Source organism: Eurytemora carolleeae, unplaced genomic scaffold (genome assembly GCF_000591075.1).
Source record: "Eurytemora carolleeae unplaced genomic scaffold, Eaff_2.0 scaffold817, whole genome shotgun sequence".
NCBI classification, from domain to species: domain Eukaryota; kingdom Metazoa; phylum Arthropoda; class Copepoda; order Calanoida; family Temoridae; genus Eurytemora; species Eurytemora carolleeae.
In genome coordinates, this window is record NW_019396718.1 from 45,300 (window position 1) to 67,763 (window position 22,464).

General features: G+C 32.2%; 2 protein-coding genes and 1 long non-coding RNA gene across 10 annotated transcripts; 2 read left to right on the forward strand and 1 right to left on the reverse strand.

Annotated features, from left to right (window-relative positions):
• Positions 1-236: 236 nt before the first annotated feature.
• Positions 237-9,961, forward strand: LOC111707742 (protein disulfide-isomerase A6 homolog). The gene is made up of 11 exons (XM_023480882.1): positions 237-509; positions 1,383-1,499; positions 2,124-2,328; positions 2,918-3,021; positions 3,970-4,057; positions 4,646-4,753; positions 5,717-5,901; positions 7,171-7,331; positions 7,823-7,932; positions 9,146-9,267; positions 9,623-9,961. The coding sequence occupies exons 1-10, from the start codon at positions 399-401 to the stop codon at positions 9,259-9,261; spliced, it is 1,305 nt and encodes a 434-aa protein (XP_023336650.1). The 5' UTR covers positions 237-398; the 3' UTR covers positions 9,262-9,267; positions 9,623-9,961.
• LOC111707745 (protein canopy homolog 2) lies at positions 9,938-16,570 on the forward strand. Of its 8 annotated transcripts, none has more exons than XR_002766513.1 (8): positions 9,938-10,113; positions 11,526-11,597; positions 11,835-11,950; positions 12,436-12,526; positions 13,263-13,274; positions 15,087-15,178; positions 15,562-15,710; positions 15,916-16,570. XR_002766513.1 is itself a non-coding variant. In XM_023480885.1 (7 exons), the coding sequence occupies exons 1-7, from the start codon at positions 9,952-9,954 to the stop codon at positions 15,626-15,628; spliced, it is 612 nt and encodes a 203-aa protein (XP_023336653.1). In that variant the 5' UTR covers positions 9,938-9,951; the 3' UTR covers positions 15,629-16,570. The 8 variants fall into 8 exon arrangements, 5 of the variants coding, with proteins under 5 accessions (XP_023336653.1, XP_023336654.1, XP_023336655.1 ...); XR_002766514.1 differs by having other exon boundaries at positions 15,925-16,570; XR_002766515.1 differs by having other exon boundaries at positions 15,562-15,701; positions 15,925-16,570.
• Positions 16,571-21,029: 4,459 nt separating this feature from the next.
• LOC111707747 (uncharacterized) lies at positions 21,030-21,777 on the reverse strand. Its single transcript, XR_002766516.1, has 2 exons — positions 21,685-21,777; positions 21,030-21,356 (listed from the first exon to the last, which is right to left on the reverse strand). It is a non-coding gene; the product is annotated as an uncharacterized LOC111707747 (long non-coding RNA).
• Between the last annotated feature and the right edge of the window lie 687 nt (positions 21,778-22,464).

The window sequence follows — 22,464 nt, forward strand, 5'->3', positions numbered from 1 at the left end:
TATGTACCCATAGATTGTCATTGTACTAGTCTTGTCTATTGTTTCTTGTTTATTATTTGGATTTTTGGATTGGTGGACACACTGTGAGTTATCAGCAGCTAATAATACTCAAATTACCTTGAATACCTCATTTGTTTAAAACCTTAAAATTTCCAGTTTTATCTGCTTTAATCACAATTGTATCATTAATTTGTCTTATTTTTATGGCTTTTGAAGTCTCGAAATATTATATAAAGAGCTTATTGTTGTGCCAAAAATTGTCTAGTCAAGTAATTTCTGGATGTATGTTTTCTGAGCTCAAAACAAAGTTTCTCAATGCTCAATATGATTAGATCTCGTTATGTATATTTACGATGTAGTACAGTTACCTATATTTCAGAAGAGACTAGGACGAAAAAATGGCGCGAGTTGATTTATTTCTCCTCCTGGCCTTGGTGACCCAAACCTGGGCCTTGTATTCAAGTGGAGACGCCGTAGTTGATCTCACTCCTGCTAACTTTGATAAACAGGTTAGTTTCTTCAAGTCTAGTTAGTTTCAAGGGTGTATGTTTTTATTAACAAGAAACATTTTAAGATTTTTTAAATTTTTGGTTAAAAGTTTGAAAAAGAATATTAAAGAAAACTTGTTTCAAGTGCAATTTTTCATTTTTTTTTCAGCGCTTCAAAAATTGTAGGTATTTCATATAAATATACACTCCTGGTTGGTTTCTTCAAGTTCGTTTCAAAAATCTTGTTTCCAATCTTCAACTCTTATATTCAGAGATACATTCTCATCCAACCCTCTCATATACAGAGATACCTTCTCATCCAACCCTCCTATATACAGAGATACATTCTCATCCAACCCTTTCATATACAGAGATACATTCTCATCCAACCCTCTCATATACAGAGATACCTTCTCATCCAACCCTCTCATATTCAGAGATACCTTCTCATCCAACCCTCTCATATACAGAGATACCTTCTCATCCAACCCTCTCATATACAGAGATACCTTCTCATCCAACCCTCTCATATACAGAGATACATTCTCATTGTCCCCTTTTTTTGGTCTTATTTAAGTTCTATCTTAAGGCGGACATGTTGATAGTTTATATAATATGTATGTGACATTGTGTCAAATCCGGCTTAACCGAAACACGAGAATTGTTCCAAAAATGTAAAAAAACAATGTTGCATTTGCTTCTTTCTTGGTAACAAAATATAATAACAATAAATGTCATGTCCCTCGAATAAAGAAGTTTATGAATATCAGGAAAAGTTTTTGAAAGGCCTCAGTTATAGAGAGTCTGATGATGGAGGATGGTTTTAAAACATTAATCGGGTATCGGGAACAAACACTTTAAGGCTTGGTATGTTTCACGATATGTTTTCATCAGGTGATAAACGGTGACGGAGTGTGGATAGTTGAATTCTACGCTCCCTGGTGCGGACATTGTAAAAATCTAGTTCCGGAATACAAGAAAGCAGCCAAAGCACTCAAGGGAGTTGTCAAGGTAATTTTTTTTTTTTTTTTGATTGATGGCATGGTTGTCGGAATCAATTAAAAGGCTGATCGATTATCTGCGTGATTAATTGATCTAATCGCTGATTGATTTATTTGATATAGTTATTGATTCTTGTAATGATCTATTGAAAAATCTGATGGATCATTGACCTGGCGATTGACGGGGTCTGGTGATTGCTTTATTTTTGATTTCGACAAACTGATATGATTGATTCATTGCTTTGGCGATTGATCTGGTGATTGATTTATATTTGATTTCCATTAACTGATCTGGTTTCTGGTTTATTGATATGATGATAAAATGATTTATTTATTGATTTGTATTAGTTTTTTATTAATTGATGTTTGATCTGATAAATAAGTGTTCTGGTAGAAAATTGATTAACTGTTGGTTTATTGATTTATCTGACGATTATTTTGTATTAGCTGTCGATTGATTGCTTTGGTTTTTGCTTTTATGCGGATAATTGATTGATCTGTTGGGTATTTGATTTGTATTAGATTTCGATTAATTGAACTGGTTTTTGATTTATTGATCCTAAATATTGTTTTAGTGGTTGATTGAATGATATAATAATTGATTGATCTGTCGATTGATTGATTGATGAATTAGGTTGGCGCGGTGAATGCTGACGAGCACAAATCCCTGGGAGGACAATATGGAGTTCAAGGTTTCCCCACTATCAAGATATTTGGCGCCAACAAGAAGAAGCCTGAGGATTACAACGGGAACAGGAATGCCCAGGGGTTTGTAGATGCTGGTCTTGCTGCAGCTAAGAAGCTGGTCAATGCTCAACTCGGTGGAAAATCCAGCGGAGGTAAATATATTTCTATTTTTATTTCTAACCTATCTGAAACTTTCGTTAAAAATGTCGACCAACGTATCTTTTAAAACCAACTAAGAACTGCTTTCTAATCAAAATTCGCTCAAGGCATGAGCTATCAACAGATACACAAACAGAAAGACAGACAGAACCCCAAACAGAGATTACTTCATTTATCTAGTCTAAGATAACAGCCCTGTAACAAATAAACCCTGAGCTAGTAGTAGAGCTTTAAAGAATTTGCTAAAACTTTGATACACCTCCCCCCCGTACAGTGATTAGCGTTTAGATCAATACAATAAACACGACTTTTCTATTTAAATTTTGATTTTTCTCACAAGCTTTTTAAATTACAATTTTACAAGTAAACAATGAGACGCTGTTAATTTAAGATTCGGTAATGATGATGTACCAAACCTCTGTACTCTGTAGAGTACAAAAAAGTATACGTTAGTTCCACATTTTATACCTTCACTTTGTTCCCATGTTTCTGTGCATCAATGCTGTTTGGAAATCAAAAGGTCGTCTTCATTGTATTAATATACACGACGACGACTGTAAATATATTCATTTTTCTGTTAAGGTGGTGGAGGAAGCAAGAATGCTAATGCTGGTCCGGGAGAAGGTAAAGATGTTGTAGAACTTACTGAAGCTAACTTTAAGAAGAAGGTTTTCAACAGTGATAAGGTAATTCTATTATTTGCATTAATCCTATTCATTCTATTTTTCATTCATTCATTTATTTATTCATTCATTCATTCATTCATTCATTCATCCTAAATACTTCCATTATCCATATTACTTATTTTTTTCAATTTTAACTTTTTGTCATCGTTGAATTATATCCAAATTTAATTCTGAAATATGTGTACAGAATATTCCAAAGGATCGTATCCATTTTATCTGTAAAGAAATTCGGTAATTTTTAAAAAACTCAATTTACGCTCCCTGGTGTGTTGTTATATTATTAATGTATGTTTAGGGATGGTTGGTTGAGTTCTACGCCCCCTGGTGTGTTGTTATATTATTAATGTATGTTTAGGGTTGGTTGGTTGAGTTCTACGCCCCCTGGTGTGTTGTTATATTATTAACGTATGTTTAGGGTTGGTTGGTTGAGTTCTACGCCCCCTAGTGTGTTGTTATATTATAAATGTATGTTTAGGGTTGGTTGGTTGAGTTCTACGCCCCTTGGTGTGTTCTTATATTATTAATGTATGTTAAGGGTTGGTTGGTTGAGTTCTACGCCCCCTGGTGTGTTATTATATTATTAATGTATGTTTAGGGTTGGTTGGTTGAGTTCTACCCCCCCCTGGTGTGTTGTTATATTATTAATGTATGTTTAGGGTTGGTTGGTTGAGTTCTACAACCCCTGGTGTGTTATTATATTATTAATGTACGTTTAGGGTTGGTTGGTTGAGTTCTACAACCCCTGTTATATTATTAATGTATGTTTAGGGTTGGTTGGTTGAGTTCTACAACCCCTGGTGTGTTATTATATTATTAATGTACGTTTAGGGTTGGTTGGTTGAGTTCTACAACCCCTGGTGTGTTATTATATTATTAATGTACGTTTAGGGATGGTTGGTTGAGTTCTACGCCCCTTGGTGTGTTGTTATATTATTAATGTATGTTTAGGGTTGGTTGGTTGAGTTCTACGCCCCCTGGTGTGGACATTGTAAGAGTTTGGCCGGACCTTGGGCAGATGCTGCTTCACAGCTTAAAGGTTCGTTTAACAGCTATTAACTATTCTTATTTTAACAGGGGCTGTCTGCTTAAAGGGACTGTAAGCATAATTTTAAGTGACACTCCATGCAAGAGAGCAATGCTCGATTTACAACAGTACCTTTAAAACCTTTGTCTTTTCATCGAGTACAGAGATCTTTGTGTTAAAATCTATCGAAAACCGCTTGAATTCCTGTATAACCGAGTGTACACTATGTACTATATTGTCTAATCTCAACACAGCTGGTGTGTTACTTGTATTCCTTCACTTAATCGAATATTTTATATCTGTTGAGGTTTCCAAACAGTCAAAAGAAAATATTAGTATTTTTAAAACTTATTACAGCTGCAAACAAAGCTCAATGGTTCGTTCAACCAATATTCTTTTTTAACAGGGGTGGCTTAATAGATACGTTTATGTCTGGTTCACAATCGTATCCATTAAACCTTTGTTTTTGATGGGAAAATGATGGAGATATCCTTGTTTTTAATATTCTATAAATGAAAGTGGAAGCAGGAATTACATTGTTCAGTTTATGAACTATGGAGTATATTGCGTTTAACAATTTTATTGAATACTTTTATTCAGGAAAGATGAACCTTGGAGCCCTGGATGCAACCCAACACCAGAGTGTAGCACAAGAATACGGAGTACAGGGATACCCAACCATCAAGTACTTTGCTCCGGGTAGCTCAGGTAATATTAGAGCATAGATACCCAACCATCAAGTACTTTGCTACGGGTAGCTTAGGTAATGCAAGAGTAATGTAAAGGGATACCCAACCATCAAGTACTTTGCACCGGGTAGCTCAGTTAATATTAGAGCATAGATACCCAACCATCAAGTACTTTGCTACGGGTAGCTTAGGTAATGCAAGAGTAAAGTAAAGGGATACCCAACCATCAAGTACTTTGCACCCGGTAGCTCAGGTAATATTAGAACAGGAGTACAGAGTACTGGAATACTCAACCATAGTTGTAAGGCTCTTAGAGGAACTTTTTTTTATTACGCAGACAAACTGAGCAAAATGATTCGTGTTTTCAGATGATAAAGTATATGGCAATGTATGGTAGTTAAACTGAGAATGCAGTATTGTGGGAAAATAATTTGGATTCATTTAAGACTTTTAAAACGTTTTAATGATGTATAATTACTGAGTTTGAGCGCAAGGTCGACGTTAAAAATGATCAAATTAAGGTTTGTGAACCGATCATCTATTTTTTAAAATTATCAAATAACGACGACGAAAAATGTATAAGAAATTCTACAGTTAAAAATTCCAGAAAATCTACAGAAAATGTTTGTGAACAATGAGACATTACAGAAACTAATAAATGAATTAGATTGCTTATTTTCGATGATATAAGTTGATTTTTATTTTCTCAACCTGTTCTTAAGCAACTAATCAGTTTACTGTAGAATTGTTGTTACAATTTTCGTCGTCGTTATTTGATATTTTAAAAAATCTATTCTCATAACGTAATCACCCAAATGGATGATTTTGAACGTTGACTTTGCGCTCAAACTCAGTAATTGTACATCATTAAAACGTTGTATAGGTCTCAAATGAATCCTTAAATAAATTTTCCACAATACTCCATTCTCAGTTCAACTACCATACATTGCCGGTCATTCCCTTTAAAAGATAATTTTTGTAGAGCCTGAGGAATATAACGGCGGAAGAACTGCTAGTGATATAGTTGCCTGGGCGGAGGAAAAGGCAGCTGAGAACGTGTCTCCGCCAGAGATAAAGCAGATTCTATCTGATGCTGATGTTGAAGAAGGTTGTGGGGAACACCCTCTTTGTGTGATTGCGTTTCTGCCTCATATCCTTGATTGTCAGGTATAAACCGTACACATTATATAGTTTTGATTTAAGGGACTGGTCCTTAGTTGAGGCGACTTCTTAGTTTCTCTCTACATTATCTTACAACAGATAAACAGGAGTTTCGTGTATAAATCGACAAAAATACTAAATATATTTGACGGTTAAGCTTATGTTCTTGCGAAAAGGTTGTCAGCAAAGAATAGTTATAAGTGTTTGCAGATATCTTGACTCTAAAAGAATTGTCAATACGTTGATTTTATTATGTATTATAGTGCACAAGTCTTGAAAAATACATTCTTTAAAGTATTTGTAAGAAATGCATGTTTTTATATTTATCGAAACCTTTAAAAGAAACCTTCCTTAAAATCCGCTAATATATTCTTCAATAAGAAAGGTGCATGTTAGATAAATCATATTTTATTTTGTTTTATTTCTCCCTGCATAGAACCCAGAGTCATATTTCATTTCAAATCTATGCAGTTTAACCTGTATAGTGTATAGAAATTACAATTTAATATTCAGTTAAAACCTTTTATATTAAACTTGAAGTATTAATTTTCAAGTAAACTTAGTTATTTTTGGGAGAAATACATGAACAATTTGGTTAAAATAACAGTTTTTTTGTTATTCTTATTTGGTTTGATTTGATTTGACCTAAATACATGAGGTGAATGTAGCAATTAATCATTTATCTGTAACTACACTCTACCAACATAAATCAAATTCAATTTATTATATTGGATATTTTGTAATATCATCCGGGGAGGGGGGNCGTCAATGACTAAAATTCATTTTATCGGTGAGCGGGAAAAACTAGCAAACATTAAGAGAAAGAATCATCATAAAGGGACTGTAAGCGTAATTTCAAGTGACCCACCATGTGAAGATGACAATGACTGATTTTCTTTAAAAGCGTTGTCTGATCAAGTATACGGTAGAAGATATCAATTTTTACAATGTTCAATTGTGGCTTCTCTACAAACGTTTCTTGTGCATTTCTACTGCAGGAAAACAAATGTGAATTATCAGAATATAAAAACTTGTTAAACCTGAAAAACGAAAATATCTTTCACAATATTGACTAGATATAGGTTTCAAAGGTACCGTTGTAAAGCCATCTTTTCCTGGAGGGGCACTTGAAATAACGCTTACAGTCCCTTTAAGTGCTGCAGAGAAATGGAATACTTGTATAGCGTATCTAAAGCGGAAGGGGGTTATGAATTAGCAGGATCTAGAAATACTAGATTTTGGTTTTTTAAAGTTTTAATTTTGAAATATTTGCAGGCTAGCTGCCGTAATGCATTCCTTGAAGACCTCCGGAAGCTGGGAGACAAATACAAGAAGAAGAGCTGGGGTTGGCTCTGGTCCGAGGCTGTTGCTCAACCTGACCTCGAGGCCTCCGTTGACGTCGGAGGATTTGGATACCCAGCCATGGTTGTTGTCAGGTAGACTATTTTTGACTAATTTTTGACCAAATCTTCTAAATCTAGGATAATGAAATATTTTTTTTTATTTATGAAAAATAGATGAGAATTATGAATTACTTTAGGTTAAGATTTTGATTTTGATTTCTAAGAGTCAGATAGTTTAGAACACAAAAGCAATCTGAGCTAATCTGAAAACTTTTCAGCTCTGAAAACTGTAGAATTGTTGATATCACGATCAATGCTTAATCTCCTCTTTTTGTAAATCTCCAGATTATTATCTTTATTTTGATTTTTTATTAATCTTGAGGTAAAAAAGAAAGGATAAAGCATTAATCTCGATATCCAGAATTTTATAGTTCTCAGCTCTCTGCTTAAATAAGATCTTAATCTAAGAGAAACATGTACGATGGTTTGTATACCTCAGCCCAAAGATTTCAGAAGAAAGTCTGCGCATATACTTGTTTAGGGATGTATAACAAAACCAAAAGATTTTAATCTGTTGTTTTCAGTCAAAAGAAGATGAAGTACTCAATTCTGACGGGATCCTTCGGGTTCGACGGGATCAACGAGTTCCTAAGGGATCTCAGCTATGGCAAGGGAAGAACCAACCCTGTCAGAGGTAGCTTATTTTTTTTACTATTTTAGACAGGAACTTACTTAATCCGAATTTCTATCATGGCTATTTTCTTAATGAGCTTAACTAAACCATCTCTGAACTGGGGCGGAACTTTATGAATTGGAGACTACCTCTCGCTGTGCCCCGCCTATCTAAAGATAAAGATTCACAAGGATTTGAATCGGTTATTCAGGATTTGAACTGGTAGTTTGTAGTTCAGCTGTCGATTAAATTCATAGCCCTTGATTTAATTTGAATGCATTACCAATCCCCTTTTTAATGTATAAATAAGAAACGGGAAAAAGTCAATATTTTTCACTTAAGGGGAAGAAACCCTAAAAAAAAGAGGTCTTCTTACTTTTTTATTCTTGACATGATTTTATTGAAATTTGTTTTATCGTTTTAAGATCTAAATATTTATATTTCCGAAAGTTTGGTAAAACATTATTACATTATATTACAAACTAGCTGAAGGGCCCGGCGTTGCCCGTGGATTTTTTAAAAAGATATTTTAATTTTTTTTAGCCTAGAATTATCTGGCCACCCATGAGTGTCCCCAAAAAATTTCGGCCCAATCCGTCCAGCCGTTTGGCCGTCTATACACAACATATATATGAATGTCTTGTTTTATTATTTAGACTAGCTGAAGGGCCCATGGAAATTTTTTTCTTAATTTTGAGAAAAAATTCGATTTTTTTAAGCGTATAATACCCCCCGGCCACCCCTGAGTGTCCACAAAAAAATGTCAGCCTAATCGGTCCAGCTATTTGGCCGGCTATACGCACATGAAAAATATGATATTTAAGAGGTTCGTGAGAATTAATTTTTAAATTTTACAAAACTATTTTAGCGTTTCGAGGAGATTAATTCCAAGGATTGAAGATGTAAAATTTAGCTGTTTTACAATTTATCAATCATATTCTGCATATAGATATAGAAAGTCGAATTGGTTTTATCGACTTTTTTATAAATTAAACTGAATTATAGATTGCTAATAAGATAATATGTTATTATCTATCATCTTCTTTATATAACTATATAAATACCCTAGGTTGGAGCTGGGTCTTATATAGAACATTGAGTTAAAGATATGTGATTATCTGGCATGTTTTACATATACAAATTGTACGTATTATTAACGGTTTAAAAAGTAAAGATTTTGTCCTGTTCATTCCTTAGCATTAAAAATTAGTTCTTATCAATAATGTTTGTGTAGGAGCTCAGATGCCTAAGATCTCTAAGGTGGATGCTTGGGATGGAAAGGATGGAGAACTACCTGCTGAGGAGGACCTTGATCTTAGTGACGTAGATCTAGACAAGGATGAACTCTAAACACAGGAAAATACAACGAGATTTAGACATTCTAATTTTTTTATTCCATAATTTTTCGATAACAAAAAAGGGGAAATGCAACTTTTTTAGACGGTTTGAAGGACTAGCCTCCACTTCAATGGAAGTAAAGTAGTTTTTTATCTAAAAATTTATTTTCGCAGATTTGTTAGAGAAACTACTTGCGGATTTTTACTTCTTTGAACGAAATATGGATGACATTAGTTTCATTTCTATAAGAAAGACAAAGAGACGTCTCAGTAATCAGAAATAAAAAAAGGGTTTTAATCATTTTAGAAACTCTAATTTGAAAAAAGTGCCCCTTCTATTAAATAGATGTTATCTAAGCTGTATTGTATTAAAGGAATGCAGAAATTTTTAAGTCTGTTTTGAGGACAAAACTTTTTACTGAAGATTGGTGACAAACACGACACTTTTTTGTGACGCGTCGTTGTTTGACAGACGACCAAGTGTCCAAGGCTCAAAGACGGTGCTATATCTGTTGCCGCAAATCTCGTCAAAAAGTGTGATAATAGTGAACGCTGCATGTCTTCTTTATACGCACGATATCTTCTTAATCAATTAATATTGTGGTTTTATCAATTATTAATCCTATTAAATATAATGAAAAAATGCCATTTAATATGTAATTAATTAATTTCCTGCGCTTGAGTTTAGTTTTAAGTTGTTTGAATGTTACAGATGAATCTACTATGGTTGGTTGGGTCCTTGCTGGTGGTCTGCGGGGTGCTGGAGGGGAAGAAGAAGGGGAAGGACGGATTGTTCTCCTCCGACACCTTGAAGTGCTTGGTCTGTCAGTCCCTCGTGGAGGAGATAGAGTTTCTTATAAACAAGGTAATTATTTTTATTAATTGTATTTTATTTTCATTTATTTTGAACTATTTCTTAAACATTATTATTAAACATTGAAAGTTGTGGATCACAAACAAAGTGATAGGGAGGGGGGTGCTTTTATTTCACTGTGACTGTCAGAGGGGTGGGGGGCTATGGGGGCTAAGCCCCCCCCCCTGGACCAGTGAAATCTATTGATTTAAGGGTGTTTTCAGGCTCCAACGGGTGCTGAGCTACCCCTGACCCTACCTTTTTTTTTTACAATCTTTGTTTTTGTTTTGATTACTAGTGCTAATTTGTCATTAATTCTGAATCCGTCTAGTAAAAAAGGTATCTTAGTCTTCTTCCTGTCATCGCTAACATGGAACTGCCTTTTTAGATTTTAGGAATTGTTTTCAATTCTCTAATCAGGGTTGGCATAAAAAAAAACAATAAAACCTACTTTAAAAAGCACATGTAAGTAGGCTTTTTTGGGTTGTATTGTTTTTTTTTTTTTGAATTATTCGAATTATTGCCTTTTCTGCCCTTTTATAATGATAAACTCTTAAAGAAATAAGGTCTAGTATTAACTGTATTGATTTTTAGGGAGTTTGCAGAACTAACAGTGACAAATTTATTCATTTCCTAATACTTAAACCAATGATCTTAACAACATGAATATAGCACGAATAATGAGTTTTTTCAAAACAAAAATATTGAATTAATTAAAGTAGTCAACCTTACCACTCTGGACTTCAAGACGGTTTCTGGTTTTAGACCAGACAAATCCAATAGTAGAAAACCTTAGAAGCAATCGATCATCTGCAGTGCTTGTTTTTGTTTATAGCAAGTTTTAAAGATCTTGAAAACCCCAAGAAGATTCACAGAACTTCATCAGAATTTTCAAAATTTTTTTTGTCTTGAGTATATAAATATCTACCGATTAATCAGAAATATGTATCCAAGTGAGAAAATAGCCAAAAAATCATAGAACTATAATTTCAAAAAAATTGCAGTATGATGAAGGGAGGTGATATTATTGTATTTGAAGAGATTTATATATGATTATAATAATAGCCTTTTATCACAACAACATTATTATTTTTCATTTCTATAAAGTTCACCTATCGCTTAAATAGTCTTATTATTATGAATTAGTGAGAATTTTAGAAGGTTTTAAATACTATCAACTGGAAAACCCCAAAAAAGCCAAAAATAAACCAATAAAACCCTATAAAACCCTAAGAAACCCTATAAAACCCTGAATCTCTTAAAAAATAAAAATGTAAAATGTAAAGGAAAATTTGTGAAGAACTTTTATGTAAGTCTTGGATGATATGTTACTGAATCCGGATCCGGATCTAGCAAATCCGTATTCTAAGCACTGCAAAATACAAAATTATTAATAACCTCGCTCTAATTCCAAGTATATACAGGTTGACCCAAAGAAGAAAATAGAAACTGGAACCTTCCGACTCAACTCTGATGGAACACAAAACAAAAATATTGTAAGTAAATATATTTACTTTATCAAATTTTTTAATAAATTATTTTTTCCCGTGAACAATTTTTCAAGTTTTTTTTAGTTTTCCTTGTGCTAAATGTTTTGAAAGATCAAATTCCAGTCATAAAATGAACAACTAACCACGACAAAAATTTAATCGGTTTTTTTGCCATTTATTCTTGTCTTATAAGATAGGCTTGGGAAGCCGATTAATTAACTATAAAATGTTGTCTTAATTTAGATTTCATATGCGAGGTCTCAGACTCATCTGATGGAAATTGTGGATTCAGTTTGTAAAACTTTTGAGGATTATGCTCAAGCCAAGTCTAAGGTTTCGGGCAAACCAATGATTATTAGGTAATATAAAATCTATATATTTATTAGAAGGGAACATGAACCCTTGTATTTAGGATTGTAACCCCTGAAGGGAACATGAACCCTTGTATTTAGGATTGTAACCCCTGAAGGGAACATGAACCCTTGTATTTAGGATTGTAACCCCTGAAGGGAACATGNTCTGCGTTTTTTGTGCTTTCAATATTACCGGAGATATAAAGAGTTTGGTTCAGATTTCAATTTTGTTAAATAAAAGCAAAATTGTCGAAATATGAAAGAATTTTTTCATATCTCGGGCAATATTGAAACCGAGGCCAGCAGCTACTGTAGAGATAGCGATGACTAAAGTGGTGGAAAGAGCGCAGGAATTGCTATACCCCTTTTTCCAGATGAAAACTGAAGCAGAATTATTAACCCAGATGTTAATTGGGTTGATAAATCTTATATCTATAATCTTATATTTAGGATTGTAAACCCTGAAGGGAACATGAACCACTTGTATTTAGGATTGTAACCCCTGAAGGGAACATGAACCCCCAGATGGGAGAGGTGGATATGGTTCCTGATGATGACCTGAATACTCGGCTTAAATTTTACGTAAGTTAAATTTATCAAACTGATTAAATTATATTCTAAAATATGTATTGAAAATAGGGATTTATATATTGATGAGTTATAATCAAAGAGAATAGAATATAGATTAGAGGGGAATTTACTAGAAAAAAGTGTAAAACGGCAATTTTGTAGTACTGTTTCCATACTGCAGGTGTACTTCACATATTTATGCTATATAACCTGTTGGGCCCTGGAATATCATTTTATAGAAAATCTTGAATTAATATTAAAAGAAAACCAAATTATGAAATAGGCAGGTTTCATAATTGACCAATGATCATTTCACATAGACTCTATCCCTTTCACTTAACAAACGATGATTTTCCGTTATAACTATAAATCAAATGACGTTTTTTATTCACCTAATTAATTTTATAATGTTTATTTAACAGCTTTAAAGAATTCGAAATTGAAATGGATAGTTTAGGGAACATACTGTATTAATGTACTCTACTGCATATAATTTGAACATTTACATGATTTGTACACTTTGAACTCCCTTTTAGGCTGAAAGGGACTGAAAAAATTTATACCGAGGGATTGGCTAAATTTCACTCTAATACATATTCTATTCTCTTTGGTTATAATTCTATCAAATTATCTATTTTAACTAGTTTTTCGTGTTACAATTTGTATTCATTAAGATTTTGAAACTAAGTAATTAGCAATTAATGAAAAATAATAAATTGAATAAAATATTTTTTATTTTTGCGCTAAGATGATATCTCTGGTAAGAAAAAACTGTTTTTGTTCATGCATGGTTTTACTCCGCATAATTTTATTCCAAATATTTCAAAATTAAGAACTTACATTTTTTTCTTTCTATTTATGTGAAAACTAAATAGTTTGACATTATTTAAAAACATGGAATTTTTTGGTGGACCAAAAGAAGCTGCGGGTTTATCTTCATCATCAATTAATAAATATTTAATAAGAAATATTTCGTACAAATTTAAAATGTAATGCAAGCATTGAATTAATTGAATACAAATCTTTTTTTGGCCACATCGTGCACCCCACACTGTATATTGCATGGCATATGATTTCACTGCATGCTTTTTTACATTTATTTTGTTATTTTTTCCATTGTTTGCTATTTTAAAGATCGAAAAGTAAAAATGATTTCTCTAGATTTTTTTTACTTTGTGTATTGTACAATGCGTTATTATAAATTAATGAAATTCAGAAATTATTGGAAAAATTTGTATCGATGATAAAAAATCACAAAATTAATAAATTGTGATAATATAGAGTAAGATCAAGAGGATGAAATAATGCAATTATTCTCTAATAAATTAATTAATTAAATATTAATTAGTGTGAGCATATAATGGAGGATCAAGAAGATGATATAATGGAATTATTCTCTAATAAATTAATTAATTAAATATTAATTAGTGTGAGAATATAATGGAGGATCAAGAAGATGAAATGATGCAATTGTTCTCTAATAAATTAATTAATTAAATATTAATTAGTGTAGAAGATCAAGAAGATGAAATGATGCAATTATTCTCAAATATATTAATTGATTGAATATAAATTAGTGTGAGAATATAGTGGAGGATCAAGAGGATGAAATAATGCAATTATTCTCTAATACATTAATAAATTAAATATTAATTAGTGTGAGAATATAGTGGAGGATCAAGAAGCTGATATAATGCAATTATTCTTTAATAAATTAATTAATTAAATATTAATTAGTGTGAGAATATAATGGAGGATCAAGAAGATGAAATGATGCAATTATTCTCTAATACATTAATCAGTGTGAGAATATAGTGGAGGATCAAGAAGATGATATAATGGAATTATTCTCTAATATATTAATTAAGTAAATATTAATTAGTGTGAGAATATAGTGGAGGTTCAAGAAGCTGATATAATGCAATTATTCTCAAATATATTAATGAATTAAATATTAATTAGTGTGAGAATATAGTGGAGGATCAAGAAGATGATAAAATGCAATTATTCTCTAATATATTAATTAAGTAAATATTAATTAGTGTGAGAATATAATGGAGGATCAAGAAGATGATATAATGCAATTGTTCTCTAATAAATTAATTGATTAAATATTAATTAGTGTGAGAATATAGTGGAGGATCAAGAAGATGATATAATGGAATTATTCTCTAATAAATTAATTAATTAAATATTAACTAGTGTGAGAATATAGTGGAGGATCAAGAAGATGATAAAATGCAATTATTCTCAAATACATTAATTAATTAAATATTAATTAGTGTGAGAATATAGTAGAAGATCAAGAGGATGAAATAATGTAATTATACTCTAATAAATTAATTAATTAAATATTAATTAGCCTGAGAATATAGTGGAGGATTAAGAAGATGAAATGATGCAATTATTCTCTAATAATAACTATTAATTACTACTTAACCGGGAGATTAAGGGAGGATAATTAAATTGAGGGGAAAACCACTTAGCCGAGGGCCTCCATAAAAAAGGAGGGAATTTAAGGTTGGTTATTTCGTTGAACAGGAGATTAATTAATTAATAAAATATTAATTAGTGTGAGAATATAGTGGAGGATCAAGAAGATGATATAATGGAATTATTCTCAAAGGAAGGAAAGCATAATGATATCCAGCTATGCAGTAAACGGTAACAGTTTTATTTTAAATTTTGAATCTATGTAGAAAAAAAACAAGATATGGTTATTTGTTCCCTCAGACCGGCCAATCGGCATGACCGAATTGGCTGAAATTTTTGAGGATACTCATGGGTATCCCGGGTGTGATATAGGCTAAAAAATCGGCGTTTTTTTAGTTTTTTCCCCACTGGAAACGCCGGGCCTTTCAACTTGTTTTCAATATTTTAAGTAATTTAGTAGATTAAAAGAACTGTTAGACTACGTCATTTCGATTGACACTTTTTGAATGAATTTAGAAATCTGATTATTGAGATTTTAATACAGCAACATCGCATTCTAAAAATTATATTTTTTATGCTTCTGAGCTATCTGAATATAATTTGTATTTGTTAAGATCAAGTTACTGTGAGGATACTGAAATACCTGCTGATGAATATGAATTTGAGAAAGAAGAACTGTGATCAACCAAATCTGAGCTTTATAATTCATTAGTTTACATTGTTGAATTTATACTTTTATAACGTACACTAAATAGTTAGCGTGGTAACAGAACGTGATTACCCACCAAGGACGAGAATGTGGAGATGACCTAAAAATATGACAATTTGAAACTTGGTATTTGATTTCTGCATTCAATTGAGTATTTTGATGGTTCACTAAATGATTAAAAACAGAAATAAACCAGTTTTGGCCCTACTTCAATCGTCTGAGAAGTCTCATCCTTTGTGGGTAACCCTGTTGACAAAAGCACTTCTAGAATAGATTTCACTTTTCAGAAAGCAAATTTGATCCCCCACGTTAAGGAGACTGAAAATAATTTCATAATAAGATCACTTGAAATGTTCGTACCTTCTGAAGAGTAATACTGTACTCTGTACTGTTTCTTGGCTGCATTTGGGTACATTTCTAATTTTAGAGAACTTCTAAATACATGTTTTTTTATTGTGAATTGCACTTGCCAGCTTCTTAGATTATGATTTTATATGTTTTTTTTCTATATTTCTGTACAACTATGATACTGAACAGGTCTACAATTTGTGATATACACATAGTGATAAAAAATTTTATATAATTGGTAAAACTCAATTTAAGCTTAATTTTTAATCTTTTTAAAATATAGCATTTTGTATTTCTAAGGCATAATTATAATTTTTATGAATGTTAAGTATTTCCGTAACACGTGATCTTTATGATAAAATAGTGACAGAAGTATCAAACGTTAATTGTCGCCTTGTCTACCCTAACTTGTTTTTTTTACGTACACGCAGTACACTACAGTCAACTTGCTTCGTAATTTATGTACGTTTAGATAGTTGTTTTGCCTGAAAGTTTTGATGAAAGAAGATTTACAATTTGTATGCACGAGAGTTGAAATATATTAAATATATTTTTGTTACCGAGAATCTTGTCGTTTTTATTTTATATTGGTAGACTGTTTTAGACTTATCATACAGGAGGGTGTCCAAAAAAGGAATTAAATTATTCACTGAAAGCTATTTGTCTTTAGATTTCCACAATGAAGTCGTAAATAACCTTCAAGATTAACGACATGCACCTTAATTATTAGAACAATTTCTTAAGATGCCCTTTACAAGGACCACCCCCCCCCCTTTACCTTTACAGGAAAGTGGTGGTTACTGGCTGTGCATGATGTGGCGGGTGGCTGTGTGATAAGCCCCCCCCCTCCTCGAAAATAATCTCTGTATATGCCCCTTATTCATTAATAATCGCTCTTATGGGTTAACTCGCAATTGGTTTAAGGAGTTAATTACTTGATGCATTTCATTAATCCTATTTTTTCACTGAAAAATATTTTAATTTATTTACTTTTCACTTTTCTTTTTCTTTTCTATTTTTATTCTCTTCATTTGTTTTAGACAATTTGGTGTTTAGAGCTCTTAGAGCATTACTAACAAACTAAATAAATATTTTGGTTAAACTTATGATATGTATATTGTGCCTGCATTCAAAGAGGATACAATGGTCGAGCCTGGACGGGGTAAAGGAAGAAAGGACTCACAAAATATGTGAGTAAAATCAAGTGTGATATCTTCAGGATCCAGGCTACAAAATTTAACTTTCCCAATGTTGAATCGTTGGTACTAAATTTATACTTTTTGGTGGATTCCCAAAATAATAACATGAATGATCTGGAACTGCTATCTCTCCTGGGTAAAATAGACAGAATATTGTCTACAACAGAATGTAAAAATGGTCTGCTAGTCGGGGACATAAATTGTGATTTTTCTAGACATTCATATGTTGTGCAAAGTATTAGAACATTTGCAGAGGAGAAAGGCTGAAATATTTCCTGGAATCTGTCAGATAATGATCGAAATGAAGAAGTAAGTTACACATACAGAAATACAGTGAACAATATAACTCACACTTCCACTTTTGATCATTTCCTCATTGGAACATGCATGGAAAGTTCCGGTTTTACAAGAACTTTTAAATACAAGAACGAATAATTAATAAGTTGAAGGATTCGATGATTACGTAATAACTGAAATTATAAATATGAATTATGAATGAGTAATGATCAATGTCGTCTATTTGTGCATAATTTTGCATATTTTTCTCTTTTCTAATTTGGAAACCTGTATTTTCAAAAATGTATGAATTTATACCTCCCTACTATTTTCCAATTTTATAATAAAAATAACACAAAATGTAAATAATAGATGATAATAATAAAAATAGCTATATATAAAATATAAATGATTATAATCAAAGGTTGCTATACCTAGCGATTTCTATACGTTGGATTTCTATAAGGGTTTGACGCCTGGCCTTGTTACCGCGCCCTACGCTTGGCCAATTTCTTAAACGTTCTACCATAGGTAGAACCACAGTCACACTATGGTTACGCTTTACCAGAGTAGTGTAGATAGATAGATACGACCTATAGTTGTACCTATGGTTAAATTATTAAGAAATTGGCCAGCTATGGATCCCTTGTCGATTTTAATAAAGCATCATATAACATATATATTATCTTTGTAAAGCACTCACCTACGACCGCGATGATTCTCATTGGTTGATTTCTGTGACGTATGAGCTGTGATTGGTCCAGAAGCTGTACCGTTTCAAAGTTTTTAGTTTAGTATGCAACCATCAGGTGTCTCTTTGCAGACTCAGCTTTAATCCTTTAAAATAGAAAATATTTGGTCATTTTTAAACAATTTGGATAAAAATATAATTTCCATCACATGTTAAAATAAAAATCAATTATAAAATTAAATTTATTTTAGAGTTTCACAGTTTCATGTTGGTGTTTCAAACATAAATAGTTATCATATTCTCAAAATCTTCATTTTTGTTCATGACTGAAATTGTTTCCGGAGTTTATGATGCACAAACATTTTTTTGATAAGCTTTTGCTTTCACTGTGAAACTTTTCTACAATCCTGCCTTTTTGGAACGATATTCCCTCTCATGATACAGATGTTAAAAATATGTTTAACTTGGCTTATACACATCCATTTAACCCTATTCCCGCTGGGGGGGGGGTCAATTTGACCCCCCCCTGTAGTTTTTTTTACATAACTCAAAAAGTATTGGTCTGAGGCTGTTGAAATTTTCTGACTTTTCTTACATACCCAAAGCCCTCCCTTTAGGCCTAAAACCGGGCTTTAATACTAACTGCCTGAGTCCTCAGGCACACTGCCTGAATTACTGCTCTTGCCTGTAGCAAACTAAATCTTTGTTTTGACCCACTTTCACTTGTCAGATTTTGATAAAATTTAGCTTTTTGGAAAGCCTATGACATAAGGAAACGGATTGCACAAGTTTTGCGAAAAAAAAATTGCAAATTTTTTGCAAACAACCTGTCAAAGGAAATTTGCACATTTTTAGTTTTTCTTGATTAAAAATCAGGTTATTTAAAATTTTGCAAAAATTTTTGCATATTTGAAATGGCATGGTAAAGGGCTTTTCAAAAATGTATAATTTGTCATTTTTTGGACAAATTTTTTTTTGCAAATATTTTTACTATAAAACTGGATTTTGCGATAAAAAATTCAATTTTCGCAAATTTGCAAATTTTTTTGCAGATTCTAAAAGTAGAGCACAAGAGCTTTCTAATGATGTATCATTTGTCATATTTGGACATAAAACATGGGATTTAGAGGGGGGGGGGTCAAATTGACCCCCCCCAGCGTATCCTGGTTTTCAAGTACCCCAGCGGAGATAGGGTTAAGCATTATGGTCTTTACTTTAAAGGTTATCCGAAAACAAACATGTCACTACTGATGATACTAATCATACGGCATTTTTGCAGGACTGTTGTTCAGTTAAAAACAATTTTTATTAATTTCCAAATTAACATCTTTCAAATCTCTTTCCAATTCAATTCTAAGAATAATAAGATACAATTTAGTTTCCGACAGTTCTAATCGGAATATCAGTGAATTGTAACATATGTAGACCCCCTCCCCCCCAGAAAAAAAAATAATTTCACATTAATTTACACAAATTTTAAATTGCGTGCTAAATTCATGCTAAAAAAATTAAATAAGTTAAAACACGAAAAACATTAAAAAGTTTCTTTTAAAAAGATTTGTGAACTGGTGTTTGGCCACAAAGCATTATTTATAGTTTTAAATGGTTTTAGAACGCTAAAACTTCTTTACTTTTTCAACTTCTATAGTTTTTAACAAATTTGTTAATTTTAAAAAGATTTTTTTATGCATGGTAGGGTGGAGGACAGCCAAACGGCAGGTCGGGTGTATCATAAAAATTAGTAATGGTCAATAACTGTTTGTCAATTAAGCTACAGGGCTAAAATTTATATATTTTTAAAGCCTTAAAAAATATCAAAGAGGAAATAATATTGAATTTTGTTAGGTGAAATTTATGAAATTTATATTTTTTTTAATAGATATCTCAAGGTTAAATTATTATTTTTCATTATAGCACGCGTACAGTTTTTTAAAAACATTTTCAATTTTTTGAAATCAAAGACGATTTCCAAGCATAGTCTCTTAATTCTCATGTTTATTGGGACACCCTGTATCTCACAAACTCGATCTTATCATAAAAAGTAATAACCTTATACAGCAAAAGAATTTCTCGAGTTCTTCTACTGTTACCTACAGGGTGTTCCACGAAACATGACGGTTGCTGAATAGTTTTGAATGTCTTATTCCATGATACTTTATTTTATATACACTTCTTGCAGTTTATTACGTTAAATTTTACTTTGAAATTAATATTACTATAATATGACTGTCATATAACATCTTTTATTATTCTCTTTGGTATAAAATAACTTAACACATTCTGGAAGAAGACCATTTGTAGAGTTGCGTGCTCAATTCAAAACATCACTCTCTAAAGCTCAAAAAAGCAAATTAAAGATGGTGGAGTTATTCTTAGATGAAGTTAGAAAGGGTCCCGTTGTTTTCATCGGATATATTGCCCTGACGGCATTGAGGGTATTATAAAATTACGCCTGCGTATAGTTACTTGGTAGGCGATTATATCAATACAATGAAGACAACTTTTTTATTTCAGTTTTGATTGTTAACAAGCTTTCTTAAAATTACAAGTTTACAAGTAATGAAATAGAGGCTTTATTAGTTAATAGCTCGTTATTTCTATGTTTATCCATGCTGTTGAAGTTGAAATCGAAAGTCGTCTTTCTTGTATTGGTAAAATTGCCTGCCATTGCATACTGAAATTTTGACATGGTTATGATAAGAAATGTTACAATTTATTGTGAGGATGAACCGCTCTGATCTATTTTTAACAGACAAATTGCAGTTAGCAAAGTTGATGTTTAAAGGCCTTCTTCACTCCTTAGCTATAAATGGAGTGTATCGTCTAATAAATCTTTTGATTGTGATTAAAAAAAACGAAAATGTTTGAACTAGATTTATTATAAGTTTAAAGCTTTAGATGACAAGGATTGGTTTTTTCTTCTAGCAAAACTTTAACAACAACTTGGTGAATCCTAGAACCAGCGGAATTGAGTACAAAATACCAAGTTTGGTACAGCTGTACATGAGCTTCCAAGTAAATTGTACAGGAACCACATAGATCGTACAGATGAGGAGTAGAGTTGTCAAAATAAGGCTGTACAATCGTACATGAAGAATCCATTTGAAAGCTTGGTAGAACTGAACCATACAGAAATACAGCAGCACACTGCTGTAGATTAATTTACTCCAGATCATTATCATCGAACTAAAAATTCAATAATGATAATTAGAAACGATTCATTTTTTCGCAATTACAGAGAAGAAAAAGAAAGAGGAGGAAAAGGTAGAGTGTGAGGGGAAGAAAAAGAAAGAGGAGGAAAAGGTAGAGTGTGAGGGGAAGAAAGAGAAAGAGGAACAAAGGTAGAGTATGAGGGGAATAAAGAGAAAGAGGAGGAAAAGGTAGAGTATGAGGGGTAAAAAGAGAAAGAGGAGGAAAGGTAGAGTATGAGGGGATGAAAGAGAAAGAGAAATAGGAGGAAATGGTAGAATAATGAAAGAAGTAAGAGAAAGTTTCATAAACAATTCCATTTTACCTTTCTTTTGAAGACGCCAAATTGGAAACCTCCATCCTTGATATTGTAGACTTAATGATTTAAAAAAATGAAATTGCGGATTTCTCAAATTAAATTTGCGAATTTTTCGAAATGGCAATGAATGTAGGATTAATCATTAACCTCGTTTTTAAAGAAAAGAAATGAAATATCCTCAATATTGGTGGCTATTTTGATCCAAAAATTTGATTTTCATAAACAGGGTTCCGAAAATTTCCATAATGGAAATAGAATAAATTCCGGATAATTTACGTAATTCCGGCATGGAAACCCTACTTATGATACAATGAAAAAGCTATATCTAATTAAACGTACTTTACCAAGCCAGTCCCTGATTGGAAAACCAAGCACTCCTAATTTGTTAGTGTCAAGAGTTCCCGCTTTTTTTCAATCAGCGCATGTGATGCCTCTTGATATGGAAGATCAGTTTAAATTAAGACGACGTTAACAACACAAAATTGTCTCTTGCACGACGCATGTACTGTCCCGGATTGCCTTATATAGTCTGTAATTGTACTATACAGCTACTGGACGGTACTTCGCTTCCATCAAAATTTTCCTTTTCGTTATACTAGGTAATGATTTTTTAATTGATTTTTTTTCAACAATTTTGATTGCTACTCAACTGTAAAAAAATTCTTTATCTATTTATGTTAAAGAGATCGTTCACTTATTTGGGTAATTTCAGGGTAAACTAAACAGCCTATTCGCTGTTGATTGGTGTTAGTCTTACTTTTCAAAGACAACTGTGGCCGGACAAAA

Bases quoted from the DNA above. Each gene is read 5' to 3' on its own strand.
- LOC111707742 (XM_023480882.1), top strand. From the start codon at position 399: ATGGCGCGAGTTGATTTATTTCTCCTCCTGGCCTTGGTGACCCAAACC. The intron at 510-1,382 runs GTTAGTTTCTTC...TGTTTTCATCAG, and splicing joins CTGCTAACTTTGATAAACAG to GTGATAAACGGTGACGGAGT. The intron at 7,933-9,145 runs GTAGCTTATTTT...ATGTTTGTGTAG, and splicing joins AAGAACCAACCCTGTCAGAG to GAGCTCAGATGCCTAAGATC.
- LOC111707745 (XM_023480885.1), top strand. From the start codon at position 9,952: ATGTTACAGATGAATCTACTATGGTTGGTTGGGTCCTTGCTGGTGGTC. The intron at 10,114-11,525 runs GTAATTATTTTT...AAGTATATACAG, and splicing joins TAGAGTTTCTTATAAACAAG to GTTGACCCAAAGAAGAAAAT. The intron at 11,951-12,435 runs GTAATATAAAAT...ACTTGTATTTAG, and splicing joins GGCAAACCAATGATTATTAG to GATTGTAACCCCTGAAGGGA.